Raw genomic sequence first — 21606 nt, 5'->3', positions numbered from 1 at the left:
GCAAGGAATTCCTAACAGACATGTGAACCTAAAGGATATCTCTTAAATATCCTAAGAGAAATTATGTTACTGTTTTTACTGCAAGCTTCTTTACTGCACCAATCCCCATTTAATACGTTAGCTTCCTGAATTTTATACCAATTTCCAAGTTAAGTTCTATACACTTTATATTTAACCTTTTATTTCTGCTTTCCTTTTGCTTCATACATTAACAATAAATATTGCTTTTGGTTAGTTGAACTAGAGTTTGATTATTATATCTAGTGAAAGTTCTTGCTTCATCTCCCAGCCAAAATAAAATTTCATGCTGTTCATGGTGTAGGGAGAGGTGAGGCTGATCATATGAGGAGAGGAAAAAGTTTGTGGTCTTCCTTCACTGTAGTGCCAGAGAAAGCCTGGTGTGGTAGGAAGGTGGGGCAAGCTCTGGAGTGATTGTCTGTCTGGGCTCACTTCTTGACTGCCATAGGTTTCTTGAGTGACCTCATAAGATGCTTGCTTCTTTCTACCCCTTGTCTCTTTCTGATTTAAGCTGAAAACTCTTCATGAATGCTATAACAACATACATTAGAAGAAGAACGCGTCAGTCCAGATTCATCCAAAGAGCACATTACTCCATTTTAATTACTGCCCAGTACTGATGATCTCTTATTTCTTCAAGTTGAGGAAATAGGAAATATGTAGAGAAAAGTCATACATGTGAATATTTTAAAACCTACAATTGGAAATACAAGCCACAGCTATGTATAGCAAGAAATAAAGCCAAATGGCCATTGGGCTACCATAGTTAAGCCATGCCTGCCAGTTTCTATAGCCGACTACACAAGAGTGTAATGCGGTAAGCATTATATCCAGTCAACATTTCCTCCATAGCATGAATGACCATGTAGCCATTTACAGCTAAGACATATGCAACTTCTAGCACATAACAAGGCACGAACTTGTGGCACTGGAGCCCGAGTAAGAGGTCTTAACTACTCTCCCACCATGCCCCAGCATAATTGGCACTGAAGCATCAAACTTCAGATCATACAATTGATTCCTGTTACTTGATGGTGTATCTGCATAGCATAGCTCTCATTTTCTCTACTTTTGATGACAGCTAGAAATAATAAAATAACCTCAGAGAAAAATAGTAGTTTAAGTTATTTTACATATTTTTCCCAGAAGCATGCACAAATCTTGAAAATTACAAATGACAAAAAAGGAAGGTAGAAATGGCTTGTTATGGAAGACAGAAGAACTTATAGAAGCAAAGGTCAGATATTTATGATTTTGTTGTTATTTTTACAGCCTAACATGTTACAGAATTGTAGCCCTGTGTTAAAGATCATTTTATTATCCCTTGCTGATAAAACCTAATCTTTGATTGCTCCAAACCTGGCGAACCCTGAAGCATTTCTACAACTATACCATTAGCCTTTGCACAGATGTCTGATACTAAAGAACGGCTGCCTACAGATCAAGTTGCTGAGACCAACTCTCGCGAGCTTTGTGTCAGAAGCAGTTGATTATAATGTCAGTACTGTCCAATTTGCAGGCTTAAAGCGGCAGCTGCATACTGCATCTCACTGAAGTATTCATAGATCTTGACTCTTAAAAACTTTATACTTGTTGTAATAGAAACTGGGGTAAGTGCTTCTGTTTACATGTCTCTGTCTGACAGTATAAGTTGCCATTTAGCTTGATGTATATAAGGTCTGTGATCTTTTAAAATGTTATATTCTGTCCATTTGTTGCACTGTTGGGTATACGTACTCTGTAAATGGAACTGATGGAACAAGTAAGCAGGCATATGTATGAGACCCTGACATTATTTAAGGAAACCCAGGCTAAAGTAAATTAAACCAAGCTGGAAATCATTTATTAATTCAGCTATCTTTTCTATTTAAATAAAGATTACATAGTGTTGTGTATAGATTTCTTGTTTGGGTAAAGATTTGCTGAAAGAGGAAACAATAGAAATAAATCACATTTCCTTACCGAAATAGAATACAAAAGTTAGCTTTTACTTAACTTTTATTGGATAAACCTAATAAAGAAGCAACTTTTCCAAGTGCACAAATATGTTAAGCTATATATCTCTATTTGGTAAGGGTTGACAGGCTAAAGCAATCTTCTGACCTTTTTTACTCTTGTAGTTATAATCCAGTCATGTTGGTTTAGCTTAATATGTTTTATATCTCTGTTTGTTTTAATGCAGAATTAAAACCCCTGTGAAATAGTCTTTTACTACACATACCAAATGTAGTAATACTTTTCTGTCAATTGCTAGTTTTCTTGCTGTTAGCTGGATAAGTAACTTGAAACTAGTTTTGTGCTTACATTTTGGAGTGTAAAAGTTTTGCATGTGCGTGTCCCCAAATTTGACTGACTGACTTCTGATTTCTTATGGAGTTGATGAAAAAATTATTTTAGAGCTACATAAAAGGTGCAATGTTGATTTTTCCTTATATTATGTGCTCCATATTTACATTACTAGTTACAGTATTTTAGAAATATGGGTCAGAAGTTCAGGGTTTCTAATTTGTATTTGCTGCTTCTCCTTGTGGCTCCATTAGTAGATATTGTAACTAACATGAGAACGTTAAATAATGTAACTCTTAAAGTCTATTTTAAACCCCATACTCCTGATGTTAATAATATTAGCATCTCATTTTTATAACATTCTCAGTTTTCTTTTCCTTACATTGACAGTATTTGCAATCATTATTCTAATCTTTTTTTTTTTTTTCAGTCCTCCTAGGTTGCACTTAGAAATTCTGTGTTCAATATTTGCTTTCAGTGGCAATTTCAGACTAGTATTTAAAATTGCCACTCTTACCCTGAACTACTGTATATTAGATGATTACTGACTTTATATGCTGTTAGTTTCTTAGCCCAATAATGATGCCATCTCCTGATCGATTCACATGAGTTTATTTCAAAGCAATAGAACCAGAGTTTGACCCTTGCTTAATCTTTCATTCTTTTGTAGAATTTTTTTATAGGGAGCACTTTGGAGTGCTTTTCAAAGCTGGGTAGTGATCATTATACCCATTTAGTGGGCGAGAAACTGATGTACAAGGAGATCAAATTATTTACTTACAGGGAAAAAAAATCAGTAATCGCCAAAACTAGAATCCAGGTTTGCAACAGGGAGCTTGGCTTAGGTAATGACTGCAGCTTGGAGCACTAGGGCTCAGATTTTGCCAACACTTATGCATAGGCTGCACTTGCACATGTGAATAGTTCCTATCAGTCAGGGTTGCTCACCTCTGTAAAGCTTTGTACATGTATGTACGTATGTATGTATGCATGTTTGATTCTGATCAAGTAAAACTTCCAGCTCAGCTAATATTGAGTAAAAGCTCATTAACACTTAAATTCACCCTTAGAAGTTTACCATAAGAGGTGGTATTAATTTAAATATTTTTCCTTATAAGTTTATCAGTATACTATAGATTTGTACTTGTTCAGGCTTTTGACAGTTACAATGAAGTCTTTTGATAATTTCTCTCTCTCTCTTTGTGTCCCATCAATGCTATCTCATGGACAGGAACTACTTGAAGCAATTTTTTTTCAGTTTTTTTCTATATTAATTTATTTCTATATTCCTCCAGCTTTCCAACAATAAACAACAAGCAGAGTGATCTTAGATTAGGCACGTATCTGTACTTTCCACAGGAATGAGCCTTGCTCCTTTTAAGAAGAGAAGTACTGCTCCTTAACAATGAATAGACTGTTTTAAAGTGGCAGTACTGAGTATACTAATTCCAACAGAACAGTAATAAAAAAGGAACCTTTGTTGAATATCTCCACAGAAACAGACTGTCCTTTTTCTGATATGCTGCTGTCAAGAAGAAAAACTGTTATAAGAAAAGTTTAGTACTTTCTACTATAAGGACAAGCATCACTGACACTGTTCATATGCTTAAACTTAAGCACATTCTTAAGTGTTCAATTCTTAAAACAATCATTGTTTTTTATTTAGTCTAGAGGTCCTAGACTGGTTCCAGTCAAGGATTTGGCCCTATTATGGTTGCCACTGCAAGGCCAGGCACTGCAGAGACTAAACCAAATAAATGTACATTCCAAGGGATAACTAAAACACCCGTTCTTATAGGCAATGGTAGCTATAGATTCAATTATTCATAATTTCATGGACACAAGATCTTGCAAGGAATTTTTTATTTAGGTATAATGAGTGTTAAAAACATGTCAGTGGATACACAGTATGTGCCTGTAGTTATGAGAAGCACCTCCAATAGCAAAGAAGTGTGACTAGAAAAGTGTGACTGTTCAATGCGTTGTTGAGTTTACAGCCATAATGTTTTATCCTATAACTATTGTATTTCAAACCCATTTGGATACCCCTTCAAGACCATAATCAAATATAGACACTGGGTCAATATCTACAATAGAGTATAGACAGGTCATTTAGAGAGGTCCCTACAGGAAAAAAAGAACATATTCCTGAAAATTAGTCACCTCCAAAATTAGGGTAAAATCTAGTTTAAATGACAGGGATGCCAGTTAAGGTTGAGTACACAGTGAAACAAATGTTTTGAAATATCCTTTTACTTGTGGAAAAAACTGAGTGTGAGTTGAATTCAGGCAATAGATTTAGCAGTAAAAGTGTCTTGATATCTTTATAACTTGGTTTTTGGGGGGTTTGGGGTTGTTTTTTTTTAACTGTTTGTAAGATACATTGTTAATAGTTCCCTCTATTTACTTTATTATATGAATAACCAAAGTAACCATCGACTAAAAACATTGTAATCAGCCATTGTGTCTTGCGTAACACTTTTGTTATGTAATAATCCCAGGGATGAATGGTTAATGGTACCTGTCAACTAAAACAAATAGGAAAACTCCTGACAACCAAATATTATGTGGTAATACAGATGAAATATGTTTTGTCCAAGAATTATTTGTGTGGGGGAAAGGAACAGACATGTTTCTTTGGCTCAGGAATACAAGTGTAAACTCTGAAGGAACATGATGGTAACTAGTAACTGTAGTGATTAGTCCAAGTCTCATGCTGCATGGGGTATATGGATAATCCTTTACATAGTTAGAGTCTCACTGCACACACTGCTTCATCAGACCAATCCCATCTAACCCTCAGTAACCCTCATGTTGTTCTGTACAAGCCTGTTTTAGAGCATTTCCAGTAAAACACTGAGGCAATTGTAATGCTAATTACAATAGAGGCCCAACTGTAATTAGCAATGACCATACAGGAGAGACCAGGATTATCATCCAAGTGCACTCTTTACACTATTAAAATGATTGATTGTTAGAAATTGGTAGCAGTAAATGGGGCAAGAATTTTTGCTGCTGATTCAGGTTGAGCAGCAAGCATGGCCAATGACAACTATTTCTAAAGCCTGTTCAAAGGCCAGGATGCTCTCTGCAGCAGAAGCACACCAATTACATTCCCGTTGAAACCTTGTTGCATTCTTCTTGCTTGCAGCAAGATTGGAATATAAGTAGGCATGCTTCTACATGTTTATCTCTTCTCTATTACAGGAATTATGATGTGGAACAATGGAAGAGGTGTCTACTCCAGATACGTAGTCTGTTTTTTTCTTTTGCATATGTTCGTCACAAAGGCAGAGCCTGAAGATGACATTATAGTTACTACTAAGAAAGGAAAAATAAGAGGGATCAACTTGCCTGTACTTGGGGGAACTGTGACAGCCTTTCTTGGAATTCCATATGGAGAGCCACCAATTGGTAGACTGAGATTCAAAAAACCTGAACCCCGTGAGAAATGGTCAGAGACTTGGGATGCCACAAAACATGCAAATTCTTGTTATCAGAATATAGACAAAACGTTCCCTGGGTTCCCTGGATCAGAAATGTGGAATCCAAGAACTAATCTTAGTGAAGACTGCTTATACCTCAATGTATGGGTTCCTTCTCCCAGACCCAAAAATGCAACTGTCATGGTATGGATCTATGGAGGTGGCTTTCAGTCAGGGACATCTTCTTTGCCTGTCTATGATGGCAAGTTTCTGGCCCGGGTTGAACGAGTCATCATAGTTTCAATGAACTACAGAGTAGGTGCATTAGGATTTTTGGCTTTACCAGGAAATGAGGAAGCTCCAGGAAATGCGGGATTATTTGATCAAAGGTTAGCACTTCAGTGGGTTCAAGAGAATATAGCAGCATTTGGTGGCAATCCAAAAAGTGTGACTTTATTTGGAGAGAGTGCTGGAGCTGCTTGTGTCAACTACCATCTCCTTTCCCCTAAAAGCCATCCCCTCTTCACAAGAGCCATCATGCAGAGCGGCTCTGCTAATGCCCCATGGAGTGCAATAACATGTTCTGAGGCGAGGAACAGAACTTTGACCTTCGCTGAACTTCTCCACTGTTCTGCCAACAATGAGACAGATATAATTCTCTGTCTCCAAAACAAGGATCCTGAGGATATACTTGAGGGTGAAGTTTTCATTTCAACACCTAATTCTATTGTAAAAGTATCTTTCTGTCCAACAGTTGATGGTGATTTTCTCACTGATATGCCAGAAACATTGATGCAACGTGGCGTTCTTAAACAAACACAGATCTTATTGGGAGTTAACAAAGATGAAGGATCAGCTTTTCTAGTGTATGGGGCACCTGGTTTCAGCAAAGATAATGATAGCTTGATTAATAGGACAGAATTTCGAGCAGGTTTAAGGCTGTTCTTTCCAGAAGCAAGTGAACTTGCCATAGAATCAATCATTTTCCACTACACAGACCTGGAAGATGAGCAGAAGCCTGAACATTATCGTGATGCCATGGATGATGTTGTTGGAGATTACAGTTTCATATGTCCTGTAGTAGAGTTCACAAAAAAGTTTGTTCAATTAGGAAATAATGCCTTCTTATACTTCTTTGAACATCAGTCTTCAAAACTTGCCTGGCCAAAGTGGATGGGAGCAATGCATGGTTATGAGATTGAGTTCGTATTTGGGTTGCCTCTAGAAAGAAGAGTTAATTATACCAAAGCTGAAGAAATGTTGAGTAGATCCATACTGAGATACTGGACAAGCTTTGCAAAAACGGGGTAAGTTTATGTTTGGCTAGTTCCTTTTATTCCATATGCCTAAACTAAAAAGGATGATCCTGTTGGTCATGACTTGGATCCTAGTGAAGGCTATGATTAATTGTCCAGTTAGTCAGAACTTCTGTTATCTCATTACTGATTAAAAACGGTGTCTCAGTAAAATAAATTATTGAAATGTAGCTGACTGTACAGACTGAGCTTAAGAAAACACTGTGTACCCTTCAAAGTTGTTAGTCATCTGCCACCTATCCAGGCATACACAACACATTTTTGCTGTGGTAGCAGATGTAAGTGAAGGCAACAGTTTCAAATATAAAAAAATAATATCTGCAATTCTGGAACAGACTTCCATTAGGAATGGGAACAAAAAAATCCAAACCATTTTAAAATGGAGGTTGATTAGTTCATGAAAGGGCTTATATGATGTGCTTGCCTGCAGTAGCACGGATATACACTCAATGACTTAGGAGGTCCTTTCCAGTCCTGTTTTTTCTATATTCACTTCTCTTGTATAAGTGCAATCTGGTGATCATTGAAGTTGATGGCTGTTGAACACACTGGGACTCCCCCTCAGAGTGAAATTTACCTTGGCTGATACAAAACTCAAATATGTTAACTTAATATGGGGCACTAAATGGGACTTGAGCATTTGAAATCCAACCTTTTCTACTCAAGCTCATAGGAATCTGAAGTAGAAGAGAGAGCCCTTTTATTATGTAGGGATTCTCTGTTGCTGTATCAATGTAAGACTTGTATTGAAACCGATAAATATCCTTCAAATTTGGGGATGCTTTACACTGTAATACATATGCTACATGGCTATTACCAGGTCCATACAGAGTTAGGTTTAATATTACAATTCTAGTGAAATATTGAGAATGAAGCCCTGCCTTCTGGTTATTCCACTCATTTACTTTACTTCAGGGAGAAAAAAAATCCATGTTGCAAATAAAAGTACCCAAGATAATGTTCAGTTAAACATTTAACGTATAACCCATTTGGAAGTATTTTATTTATGTTTTTGAATGCTTAAGTTAAATTTGAATTCTCAGATGAACATTTCTTTCAATTAAAAAAAATCCTGATACAAAATGTATTAGGTCAATAAAAGCTTCCCACTGACTTCCATCAACTTTGTATGAACCCCCACCTGTTCTTCACAGTGGTGTACCAATGGGGTGGGGCAGAGGGAACTATGCCCTTGCATGCTGGCCAAGGAGGGGGGCACCAGTTGGGCCTGCCAGGGGGTACTTTGCTCCTGGTGGCACTTCCAGTTCTGCCACCGGGACTTGTTTCCACCACTGGCACTGGGATATCTGCCCCCCCCCCCCCCCCTGTGGGGGGGGGGGGGGCACACAATTCCACGCCTGGGCCTGGGGTTTCTGCCCCCCCCCCCCCTCCTGTGGTGGGGAGGGGCTCAAATGCAAATATTGGCCCCCAAGTGCTAGAGACCCACAGTATGCCACTGGTTCTTCATTCATGCATTAATAGGTCCATAGATTGAAATTTGAGAAGCAATCCATAAGGATCATTTACTGTTGTCTCCTGTGCAATACAGGCCATAGGGCATTCCCTGAATGTATTTTCTAAATAGAATACATCTTTTAGAAAAACTCCTAAAACTGATTTTAAACAGGGGTCCTCAACTTACAGCCCAGAGGCCAGCCCCAGCCCACAAAGAAGTCTGCTCCAGAGAGCAGAGGTCTGAGTCCACTCTGCTGCCCCTCCACTCCATAGCATTTCCTTCTGCTGTGAAGCCTGCTCCTTACCCTTGCTTCACAGGGGCAGGGAATCTGGCAGACAGCCACTCAGTGTGGGGAAGGGATGGATACTTCCAGCCTATGATGACAGCTGGGTTGTAAGCTCCTGCCCACACCAGGAAAAGGCTGTTGATCCTGATTTAAAATATTCTATTGACTATCTCCATTGAAGGATAATCTACCACAACCCTTGGTACGTTATTCCACATGTTAATTGTCTTTACTATAAAAAGTGTTCAGCTACTTGGAAGCTGAATTTGTCTAGTTTCAGATTCAGCCATTGAGCCTTTTGATACCTTTGTCTCATCGACTGAGGAGCCCATTATAAAAATTGTGTTCCTTGTGTAAGTGCTTACAGACTGTGCTCAAATAAACCTTTAACCTTTTCTTTGTTGAAGATTCAAGGAGCTCAATCAATGAAGTTTCACTATAAGGCATGCTTTCTAGTCCTTTAAATATTGTTGTATTCACTGTCTCCAATTTATCAGTGCCCTTTTTTTGTCATGGACAGCAAAAATAGACCCAGCAAAAAGGCACATCTGTATTATATGCAGGAGTCCAATATATCTCCCTACTCCTACGCAATATTACCCTTTTTATATATCCAAATATCAAATTATCTTTTGACTTTTTTGAGCTAAAATCCAGCTGATTACTTGCCAGAATTTCCAAAGTTTTTCAGAGTCACTCTCCCAAAATAACCCCCCATTCTGAAAGTATGGCCTTCCTTCTTTGTTCCTCGATATATGAATTTACAGGTGGTCATTTTATGAAGCATATAGCTAGCTCATGACCATTTTACCAATTACTCAGATTGCTCTATTTCAATAACCTGTTCTCTTTTCTTTTCACAACTTGCCCACTCTATCATCTATAATCGGTTGAGCCTTAGATTTTGCTCATATTGCTTAATTAGAGATCTATTTCTATTCAGGAAGTTTACCCCATCTTTCTCTCCACATATTATTCTTTTAACTGGATAATTTCTTCAATGAGTATTTAAAAGGACAGTAGTAATTGATTTGGAAAAATACATTTAATAGTCCTACTTTTTACTTTATGTTTTCTTATGTCCTGAGGTGAACTAACAATTTATTCTTAAATCTATCATTCCATTAACAAATGTTTGTGTCAAAGGTATAATTTAGCTTGATGAATGGAAAAATTAATATATGTAAGAACTCTATAGTTTCAGACTATATAGAGTCTGTAATGTATTTTAGTTTTTTTGCATCTAGTTAAGGGCTATTTTAAGAATTAATGTTACATACAATGTGTTGAAAAATGTGGTCTTCAAATGCTATTCTAGTATTTTAGTCCTTTTTATATTATTGAAACATTAATATAAGGGCTCCATGTATAAAAACTATCCTTTTCTTTTTATTAGCAGTTTAATGGCAGTGCTCTATATGTATTTTAGGAAATTGGAGCACTTGCAATGAGACATTTTTAGCAATAGGATGTATTGCAGAAACAGGAATACATTTGATCATTGTATTTGGAGCATTTAGTCATGTTATTTTTTATTCCCATGCATTTTGGACAATTGACTCCTGAAATAAAGCCTATGTAGTGAAAGCAGCTAAAACTTAGAACCATTCATGCAGAAAGGGCAGATCCAATCGGTGGAGATGCGGCCCTTAGACATTAAGAAAGATTGAGCTGGAAATCTTTGAGATTCTGCAGTCTTTATAAACCTTCCCATGAGCATGTATTTTTCACCATGATCATAACATTGTTGATCTTTCCTATTTAAATAAATACATTTTTTTGGCTAGAAATAAGCTCTTTTTGGAATCAGGTTTTTCAGTACAATATTTCATTCTATTCTTTTTTAATGGATATGGTCTTAACCATGAACTACAATCTATATTCTATTGTTTTCCAGTACCTGATTAAATATGAAATTACAGTGATAAGGGCATAGTACAAGTTAAAATTAAATAACATAAGGTGTATGCAAGTTTAAGTTTATGAAAGACTGCCAGTTTGTTGTGTGGTCATCTAGTCTGATTATCATTTTGGACTATAATTAGATTAGCTGACAGGTAGAATTTCAAGTGGTTTCCACAGCAAACAGCAAATACTCACTATCTGCTTCTGCCACAAATATTGAAAACATGACTATTTATGGTAGATAATACATCCACATGATCCTAAATATCAACAAAATGATCAGATCAGTGTGTACTTTACAAAATTAACAGATTAAAAGCCACTCTCTTCATAAACAAGAGCATAAATCTACTCACTGGACATATATCCAGGAGTATATTCTCCATAGTTTATATATAGTAGAGAAAAAATACACATTGATTGTCAAAATAAGAATTAACTACCCTCTTTCTGTCATGTCTGAATATACAGTAGAGATTTATAAAGACTTATAAGAGCTTTTATAGTAAATCCAAGGGCAATCAAAAGGTTAGTATCTGTGGAAAAATTGTCTTAGCCATTGATGCCTGTAAAACAAAGGTGAAAATATGATAAAAAATGAAAATCAGAAGTAGTGTCCAGCACAGTTCTTATTAAGGGTGTATTCTAATGTGTGCTAGTACCAAAAAATGGGGGAGAGTAGGGAGAAGCCTGCATGGGTAGAGAGATGGTAACCTTAACAAAAGCTGAGGAAATATTTTTGTCTTGATCCTTTTCACTTGGAAGTCATTTTGAAATGACTTGACTTCCCTCAGAAGAATAGAGTATTACATTTATCCTTCAGTGCTCTGGCCCATTACTCCACATTCCTCATGGAGTCTTTCTAAGCCCACGCTCTGACATTAGTAATCTAGATTTTTCATCCAGATATGACCACTAAAAGTATGTTCATATTAAAGATCAAAGGTTCACAACCCTATGGGCGCTGTTTCCCTGATACTACATAAGAAAAAAAGTGGTAAGAGAGACAAATGATTACTTCAAAATGTTCTCTAGTGATGTATATGAAACCCTTGATTCTTTTGTTTCTTGCTGAATGAAATGGGGCTTGCACCTGTCTTGAAGGCTTCCAGTACTTTGAAGACTGATAATCTTTCATTCGAGGAATTTGATTCAGTTTTCAAATTTTTTGAAACTGAATTCAGTTAAAATATTTAGGCATTTTTATATGAAAGAAAACACTGATATATGGATGAGTCATCAAGAGACAGAAACATGCAAATTGTATTTTTGGTCTTAAAGCTCAAAATTGACTGCTGAAGTCCCAACACAGTGCAAATTACAGAGTTAGGTGTCTGATTTTAGGTAGTTGTCATGGGTCCACAGGGAAAACAGCTATACCCAAAATTATGTTTCTGAAACTGGAAAATACCTGAATGAGCTACATTATTTGAATGAAGGAATCTTACTTGTTGCTGTAAGTTCATCTGGCTTTTATACATTTCAAGAGAAAATGTACCCCTTTAGCACTATACCATAGATATCCATGAGAAGCTCTTAGCTCCACTATTCAGAGACAGGTGGGCATTATGACTTCAATATGCTTTTTTTTTCCTTACCATGTCTCTTTCAATGATTTGAAAAAGATGTTGAAATCATATTTAGATATGTTTCCACTTTGGGAGATGTGATATTAGCAAAAGGTTGTAGAGATCTTTATGGTGGATAGAAAGCAAAGTTTACAAGACTACATGCACTGATGTTGGCATCATTATTTGCCCTTCTGGCATCATTATTTGCCCTTCTGGCCCAATATGCACAGAAGTTCACCGCAGAATATTTTTCACTTTGTCCTGTGTCCATTGTTCATTATTTCTAGAAGCACTCACACTTTTTGCACATATTCTTCCTGGCTATGGACAGACATTCAGAAAGCTAGAGCCTGAACTGATTCAGTCTTTGCAGGTTAGTCTAACCTGCCTCAATTAAACCAATTTGCAACTGAATAGACATTCACTTTTAAGTCATGCCTGCAGTGGCTCAGGCCAGAAGCCAAGGGGCATGCCATCGGCTGTATAGAAGTTGTGCTGAGGAGTGGGGCATGGCCAACCCTGGCAGTAGCCTGAAGTGAACTTGACAGGGAGGGGGTTTAATTTCCCTGTCCTACTGGCATGGACCTAAGCCAAGGTCTGCCTGGCACTCCCCCCATACTGCTGCAGGGGCAGGGGCATGGCCAGATGCTAGCTGGCATGGCCCCCTGAGGCAAAGGGGGCAGGGAGGAGATTTTTTTCCTCCCTCCTCCCCCAGAGGACCGCAGCCAGGATAGCCAGTCCCAACCGCTACCTCTGCCGATTGCTGCCTGTGTGGGGCAAGCAGCAGAATAAGCCCCCTCCATGCCTCCTTCACCTAAGGGAGCTATGCCAGCTGACCTCTGGCTGCACCCCCGTTTCTGCCATTGGAGCAGCAAGGGGGGAAGTGACTCTCATGGGGTAGCAGCCCCTGTCATGGTTTCCCAGGAGTGCCAGCCTCTTCCTGGCAGGGGGTGTGTGCTGTGGGCAGGAGCAGGACAGGCAGAACTGCCACCGACTGTGTGGGGCAGTCAGTTTCTGATCACTTAAATTGGTTTATATATAACTTCTGTCCCTAGCTGTCCACCATTGAAAGGTAATGTCCATTCATTGCTTCTTTAAAGCAACTCCACTCATACGTGAACAGTAACTGATAATTTATCCATGCCAACCTAATATGATCAACCCTTAACTCTGACTCTCCTGTCTCAGGGAATAAATTAATTTGTTAGTTCACAATAGGTCACAGTGTAACAGAATGTGGGCAAACTGAGGTTTATATAATTATCATGCAATATTACAGAAATACCCCACATTTTTCTCAGTAATTAGATACTGTTGTCCTGATGCTTTTGAATGTTACTAGATTTCCTACTCTAGAAACTTACCTTTGTTGTTTAGCCAAGGATGCAATGTAAACAGCACTATTGCAGGCTTCTCAATATTTCTGTACTCGCATGCTTCACCCTTCTTTTGAAAAGAGAAAAAATGCTAATTTAGTACATGGTTTCTTTCATGAATCTGTCAACAAAGGCACCCACTCAGAATAATCTTTTGTGAATCCCTGCCCATTGATAACTACTCATCACATCCATTAAAAACACAAGATGCAGCTATACACGCACTTTACTTCAGATTAGGCTAATTAGTGCTGCAGTAAAGCATCACCGTCTACATGTGTACTGATATTAGGGCACAGTAAACTAACTCTGCTGCAAGATAATACTAAAATAATATTGTCAGGGACGGTATTATTTTATGGCAGAGTACTTTATCGGGCTGAAACACACTTGTAGAGGGTGACCAGGGGTGTAAATTGCACCCAGTCAGCCTAATCCACTGGGAGCCTGCTCAAATTGCTGCTGTCCCAGACGTATGTGTAGATGGTGAATCCAGGAGCAGTTTACTCCAGCTCAAATTGCTCCAGAGTTTATTGCTTCTCATTAATTGCACATGTAGGTGCATCCATAGGGTATATCATTTTCCAGTACAGTTTGACCCAAAGCAATGAGAAAAATGAAAACAGTTGATTTTTGTACATTTTTTTTTCCTTTTGAGGAAAACTCTCCTGGAAATCATATTCAAGCTGTCTAAACTGTAACACACAGATTTCCAGGATGAATCTCAAATCTTAACCTGATCAAAATCTAGATGTCATCTTAATCCTGACTCTTTAACCCAGCTTTGCTAAAAATAAGTTACATTGTGTTTAGAAAAAATGTATTTACTATATCGTTAGCCAGAAAAAAATGCGGCTTGAATTAAACATTATGAATTCAGTGCACATCTGGTAATTGCTTCATGTGAAAATAGAAATGACTGTCTACATTTATGATGCCTCATTATGACAGTTCAAACAGAAAACATCATTCTGTACCAATGTCCAGATTTAACAAAGTGGCCTCTTCACTTGTTGTTAGATTAGATATCATTCTTGTTCCTTCCATGCAACAACAAAGGAGGCAGTTGTATGCATGGACAGAAAATACAGTAGGGTTTGGCATTAATCCTCTCTTGCTAAAATGACACTATTTTACGGGAGTAGAAAATGTTTCAATATCTAGATTATTCTTTACTACCACGATCATAGAACTACCTCGCTTTGCTGATATTGTCTCTGTTGCTGTGCTTTTTTCATAGAAATCTTTGCTTGACGCTTAAAATCAAAATCCTGCTTGTTTTTGTCTTATATACTGGGTTAGGATGAAGTCTTAAAAATCCTTTTCCACAAAGTGAACAAGTGTCAGGAAGAAAGAATAGTACAGTACTGCAGGAATCTCCCCAGCCTGAAACAAGGCCTGCTGAATTGGCAACATAAATAAGGAACTACCACAATCAGTCCTACATGAGAAAAGCATATGCTACTTACTTCTAGAGCAGGTAAAAGGAATAAAGTTTGCTACAGTTTACTCACTTAGCACTTTCTGAAAAAATATTCTAGTTTCTGCCTTGTGTAGGCACGTGATTTCAAAGCAACTCTGCATGGCTCCTGTAGCTTCCAAACCCTTGAGCACATGAAAGGAAAAGTAGGCCATAAACTGGCCCTTAAGAAATCCCCTTTCACAAAGTAGTAAAGATCAATCGGTGCATTGAATTGTGTAAGACTGCACAAGGAAACCCTAAAGTTAGAAAAAGATAAATTGGTCTAATCAACACGCTGTTTGCAAGAGCCTCCGATTATTCCAATAATCAGTGTTTTTGTCCCTCTTGAAAACATGGCCAGTTATTGGCCTTTACACTGCCTTTGTCTATATGGCTTACTGTATCAGCTGTTCTTTTACAAGAAGTTTGCTGACAGATTAATGGTTATATTTTCCAACTACCTTTTTTTGCTTGAATAAAGTGAATTCAATATATTGAGGCAAAAAGTTCAGATACTTATGAATGACTTCTGGTTCAACAACATGGCCTCAGCACCAGGCTAAATTCTAATAGTCTTTACAGTACAGAGAAAGGTAAATATTACTATATTGACAATAAGATTCTAGTGAGTGGAAGTCAAAACCTTACTTTCTTCATATTTTGCCCTATCACCTGTAGACTACTATTGCATTAGTCATTTGAACCTTTAAGAAGAAAATTTGGAGTTCATCTGATACAACTTTCAACTTAAGTAAGATTCCTTCACTCAAATACTGTAGCTCATTCAGGGATTTTCTAGTTTCAGAAGTATAATTTTGACGATACCTGTTTTCTGAAATGTGCAATTTGGAGGAGGCATTATTATATGCGTTTATTCTCCAAGAAAGTTTGAATGTTTGGGGGAAAGTTCCACTTATTTTATTCCTGCTTTGTAAACAAGTAAAGCATAAAATGACAACTGAACTGTTGGAAGAGAGGATTCATAACAAGCCTATCACTCATCAGCGCTCACAAACCCTGGCCCCAAGCAACAACAGCTTCCTGCTTATCTGCCAAGCAGGAGACCCACCCAAACTCCCCTGTTTGCTGGTCCTGTGTCACTGGTTCTATTGGTATAAAATGGTCATTAACATCATGATCAGTATATCTAATTTTGAACAAGGATCTAGGTATAAATAATGCTATTTTAGGTTTTGGTGAACTTCACTTGGAAGTTCTCCCTCCATGTTTCATTTTAAATGAGGACCATGATGACAGACAGTTTTAATGTTAGTCTCATATTTCTTCTGTACTTTTGATGCTCTTCAGAAAGCTTTTGGAAGTAAATGAGTGACACTAACTGGTACTATCAATCATAGTCAGCAGAATGCTCTGCTAACTCCTAGTAAGATGAAGCTTTATTTATCATGGAAAAAAGATATGGTGTCCCAAATCAGTAGCTGCCAGGTTATGCCTTTTGCATTACTTTATTCGTTATGTTTAGTCAGTGCAGTTTTTTAGACATGAGTGAAGGAGAACTGACAAGGAGACAGACAAATCAGATGAGAAAAAAGCCAAAGAAAGAAGGTAGAGGTATATACAAGGATAATATTTTTGAGGTTTTGCGGAAAAATTCTCCCTTAAAAAGAAAATGGCAAAATTTGTCTCACTACCAGTTTTACAAGTAATGAAACAAATCTTTTCAATTTGTACTAAAAAGCCAAGTCTTGAAATATTTCCCATTGTTTTAAGGGATTTTTTGTGGCTTTGATTGCCCTAACACTCCAAAGTACTTTGCTTGATTATTATAGGCTTGCCTGGGTGTTTTTGGTGTCTTTTTTTGTTACCAAATTATAACAACTTTTTTTACTATCATTGGTGTTATGATTTGAACCCAGCCCTTGTCCAGGGTCTGGCAGAAGGGTTACATTTATATTATGCAAAACATTTGTCATTAAAAACGTATGTCATAAAAAGTTTGTCAGTAAAAAGTGCTTGAGTTGGCAACCCTGCTGAGAGTCATTCTTGAATTGTAAACCTTGATGTCAGACCTCCACTGAGATAACCCAAGTCTCAGGATCCCTAGAACTGTCAAGCCCCACAGCTATCCAGAAGCCCTATGGATGTAAATGAAAATGTCAAAGTAATGAAGACAAGGCATAGAATCATAGAAAATTAGGGTTGTAAGGGACCTCAGGAGGTCATCTAGTCCAGCCCCCTGCTCAAAGCAGGACCATCCCCTACTATATCATCCCAGCCAAGGCTTTGTCCAGCCAGGTCTTAAAATCCTCCAAGGATGGAGAGATTCCACAACCTCTGGGTAGCTTGTTCCAGTGCTTTATTACCTTTCTCATGAGAATTTCTTTTCCTAGTATCTAACTTAAACTTCCTTGGCTGCAACTTGAGACCATTCCTCCTTGTTCTGTCACCTGCCACCACTGAGAACAGTCCAGCTCCATCTTCTTTGTAACCACCCTTCAGGTAGTTAAAGGCTGCTGTTAAATCCCCTCTCAGTCTGCTCTTCTTCAGACTAAATAAACCTAGTTTCCTCAGCCTCTCCTCATAAGTCATGTGCCCTAGCCTCCTAAGCACTTTTCTTGCCCTCTGTTGGACTCTCCAATTTGTCTTCCTTGTCTCCTCTCCTACATCCTTTTTGTAGTGGGGGGGGGGCCCAAAACTAGACACAGTGCTACAGATGTGGCCTCAACAGTGCTGAATGGAGAGAAATAATCACCTCCCTCAATCTGCTGGCAACAATCCTACCAATGCAGCCCAGTATGCCATTAGTCTTCTTCACAACAAGGGCACACTATTGGTTCTTATTCAGCTTATTGTCTACTGCAACCCCCAGGTCCTTTTCTACACATCTCCTGCTTAGCCAGTTAGTCCCCAGCCTATACCGGTGCATGGGATTGTTCCATTATAAGCACAGGACTTTGCACCTGTCCTTATTGAACCTCATCAGATTTATTTTGGTCCAGTCCTCCAATTCGTTCTGTCTATATTCTAGCTCTATCCTCCAGCAACTCCAATTGTACTCTGGCCTTCCTGATTTCGTACCTTCATGCTTGAGCAGTACTCTTATACTTCCCCCAAGTCATTTGTCCAAGTTTCCACTTCTTGTAAGCTTCCTTTTTGTGTTTTAGCTCGCTGAAGAGTTCCCTGCTAAACCAAGCTGGTCTTCTGCCGCACTTACTAGTCATCCTGTGCATCAGAAAGGTTTCTTTAAAATACAACCAACTCTCCTGGACTCCTTTCCCCTTCAGACTATCCTCCCAAGGGATCTTTCCCATCAATTCACAAAGTGAGTGAAAGTGCTTTTTTGAAGTCCAGGGTCTTTATTCTGCTTCCTTTGTTTCTTCAGGATTCTGAATTCAATCATCTTGTGGTTACTGCTGTCTAAGTTGATATCCACTGTTCTTCCCTGTTTATAGGCAGAAGGTCAAGAAGAGCACAGCCCCTAGTTGGCCTCTTCAACACTTGCACCAGGAAGTTGTCCCCAACACTCTCCAAAAACTTGCCTGCGCACTGCTTTGTTGCCCTCCCAGAAGATATCAGGGTGATAGAAGTCCCCATGAGAACTAGGGTGTGCGATCAGGAAACTTCTGCTAGTTGTTTGAAAAAAGCTTCATGCACGTAATCCTTCTGTCCTGGTGGCTTATGGCAGACCCTCACCATAACATCACCCTTGTTGCTCTTCCCTCTGACCCTGACCCAGAGACTTTTAACAGGCCTCTCTCCAATTTCATACTGGAGCTCTGAGCAATCAAATGGCTCTTTTACATAAAGAGCAACTACTCTTCCTCTTCTGCCCCACCTGTCCTTCCTGAATATTTTTCACCCATCCATGGCAGTACTCTAGTCATGCAAGTTATCCCACCAAGTCTCTATTTTTCCAGTCACATCATGTTCATGGTTTCATAGTTGTTAGGGTCAGAAGGAACCTCAATAGATCATCGAGTCCGACCCCCTGCCCCGGGCAGAAAAGAGCTCTGGGGTCATATGACCCCAGCCAGGTGCTTGTCCAGTCTCCTCTTAAAGACCCCCAATATAGGGGGTCCACCTCCCTTGAAAGCCAGGTCCAGATTCTGGCAACCCGTACCATAAAGAAGTTCTTCCTGATGTCCAACCTAAATCTTCTCTTTGTCAGTTTGTGGCCGTTGTTCCTGGTTATTCCAAGGGGTTTTCTGGTAAACACAGCATCTCCTATTTTTTGCTGCCCCCCACTGATGAATTTGTAAATGGCCACAAGATCCCCTCTCTGCCTTCTCTTCCAAAGGCTGAAGAGATCCAAGTCCCTCAGTCTCTCCTCATAGGGCCTTACCTGTAGGCCCCGAACCATACAAGTGGCCCTCCTCTGGACCCTCTCAAGGTTATTCACATCCCTCTTGAAGTGCAGCACCCAGAACTGGATGCAGCACTCCAAATGTTGAAGGACTTCCAGTTCTTCTTTCAAGGCATAACTATAAGGTATAGACAAAACTTTTAGAAATTGGCAAAAGCATTCAACATTTGTAATTTTGAGTAAGAAGTTGCCACATTTCAAACTTTTATTTTCACATCAATTTGGAATATCCCCTCCCCCCCAAAATGTCCAATAGCAACATTTTCTGTACCATTTACTGTACCGTTTAGATAAAACACAAATGTTTCTTTCTTTCATTTTGGCTTTCATTTTATAATATACATTGTACTATATTCATTTCAAAATGAAAAGATATTTTGAAATGGAAAAGATCAAATGTTCCATTGAACCTTGTAGAAACGTTTACCTTCATTTTCTTTACTAAATGAATTGACATGGTCCTGCAGAAAGTCTATGAAATGGCATTTCCCACTAGGGAAAAAAGCAAAACAAAACAAAATATGGCACCAGAAAATATGTAACTAGCTCTAGCAGTGATTTGAGAAACAAAAGGGCAGACTGTGACAATACACAGGAAGAAGTCCCATAGCTTAACAGAAAACTAAAGGTAGAAGAAGAGCAAGGGCTAAAACAAATCAGTTTAGGAGCCTGGGATATGATGCAGCTACCAATTGTAATTAGGAAAAGAGGTTGTGAAGGTTAGAAGGAAAAGTATCCATATAATTTCCCTTGGGCAAGACATTAATCTTCAGTCAGCGAAAATCTTCAGTCAGTGAGTTAGGGGAAAGGATGTCCTATCAGGATGAGCACATGTGATATATTCCAGACTAAGATGCCACCCTGCCCTGCTGTCTTCCAGGAAAAAAAAAAAAAGAAAAGAAAAAGGGGGAATTTTAAATATATATTTATACAAAAGTTGTTATTTAACCCTTGCACATCTTTGTGGTGGACACCCCAAATTCCACTTTCTTTTTCCACTTGACTCATTTTTAGAGACACTAAAATGTGTGGAAATCATGCTCATGCTTTTTTCATAGTTCCTGCAAAAAAAGTGCCACATGTACCAAATACATTGTTTACTATGTATCAGAACTCCAACAGCCCTCCAACCCCTTTTTACTATAAATACTTAGATCTCACTTTACTAGGGAGTCTTAAAAATCTCCATAGTTTAGAATCAGCACTGAGGTCCACACGTTAGGACGAAGTAATGGAAACCTCTATTTAGCTATTTAGGAATGTTTGGATCTAGTACATCATGAAAAAAAGCCAATAACTGGAGATGCACATTTGGCAATCATCTGAGATTCTGGCTTGCAAGCTGACAAGCTGTCATAGAATTTCAAAATCAAAAACAGGAATATTGGTTCATCCATTTGTCTGAAATGGGACAGGGATACAAATTGTTTACATTGGCCGAATATTATTGCTAACACAAATAAAAGGTGAAGAGTTTTCCCCATACGCACTGAAATTTAGACCGAGTTCTGAAATATTTTCTTTTCTATATGACACAGTTCAAACTATTGCTAAAAATGCTCAGACACCATTAAATGTTAAATCAGAGTTTAATTTAAGAAATAATCTGAGTATCACCAAGAAGAAGCAAACGAGCCAACAGACTAGAAGCTGAAAACATAATTTAAAAGTTTGTCTTGATTTTTTGCAAGTCAATGCTGTATATGCAATGATACTAGGTAACACAAATATAACACACATTTCAATAGCTGAGAGATCTCTCCTTCCCAAAAGAGAGAAAGGAGAGAGAAACAGAAAAGAAAGATGGTTTTGTGATTAATACACTAGACTTAGATTCAAGAGATGCAGGTTCTGTTCTTGGCTATGCCATGGGTTTTTGCAAGCCTTTCAGCAAATCACTTTGACCTAGATTCTCAAAGGTTATTTTGCAAAGGAGGCAAGCACCAAAATACCTTTGAGGATTTGAGGGTTACCTCTCTGTTCTACACATGTAAAATGACAATAATAGTATTCCCCTAACTTACAAAGATATTGCAGTCTCACAGCAGGAGAATGAGGAAATCATAATGATGGTTTCTCGCTCTGCCTGAAGCCTGGCAGAGAGTCTGCCACCCACACAGTGAAGCAGGAAGAGATCCCTGAATCGTGCTCAGGCATTGAGGTGAAGATTGTGATGTGGCC

At 38.4% G+C, this 21606-nt stretch overlaps 1 protein-coding gene across 7 annotated transcripts in view; it reads left to right on the top strand.

The window, feature by feature from the left end:
• Nucleotides 1-1524: 1524 nt before the first annotated feature.
• Nucleotides 1525-21606, top strand: part of BCHE (butyrylcholinesterase) — a 94267-nt gene continuing 74185 nt past the window's right edge. For all 7 annotated transcript variants that reach the window (XR_003092862.1, XR_003092863.1, XR_003092861.1 and 4 more), the window contains exons 1-2: nt 1525-1628; nt 5512-7036. Coding sequence is in view for 2 of the 7 variants with exons in the window: in XM_014517490.2 (XP_014372976.1) it covers nt 5517-7036 (1520 nt within the window). In the remaining 5 variants the exon portion in view is untranslated. The remainder of the gene's footprint in view (nt 1629-5511; nt 7037-21606) is intronic.

The sequence above is a fragment of the Alligator sinensis genome, unplaced genomic scaffold, assembly GCF_000455745.1.
Source record: "Alligator sinensis unplaced genomic scaffold, ASM45574v1 scaffold787_1, whole genome shotgun sequence".
Classification (NCBI taxonomy): Eukaryota; Metazoa; Chordata; order Crocodylia; family Alligatoridae; genus Alligator; species Alligator sinensis.
This window is presented reverse-complemented; position numbering and strand designations above follow the sequence as displayed.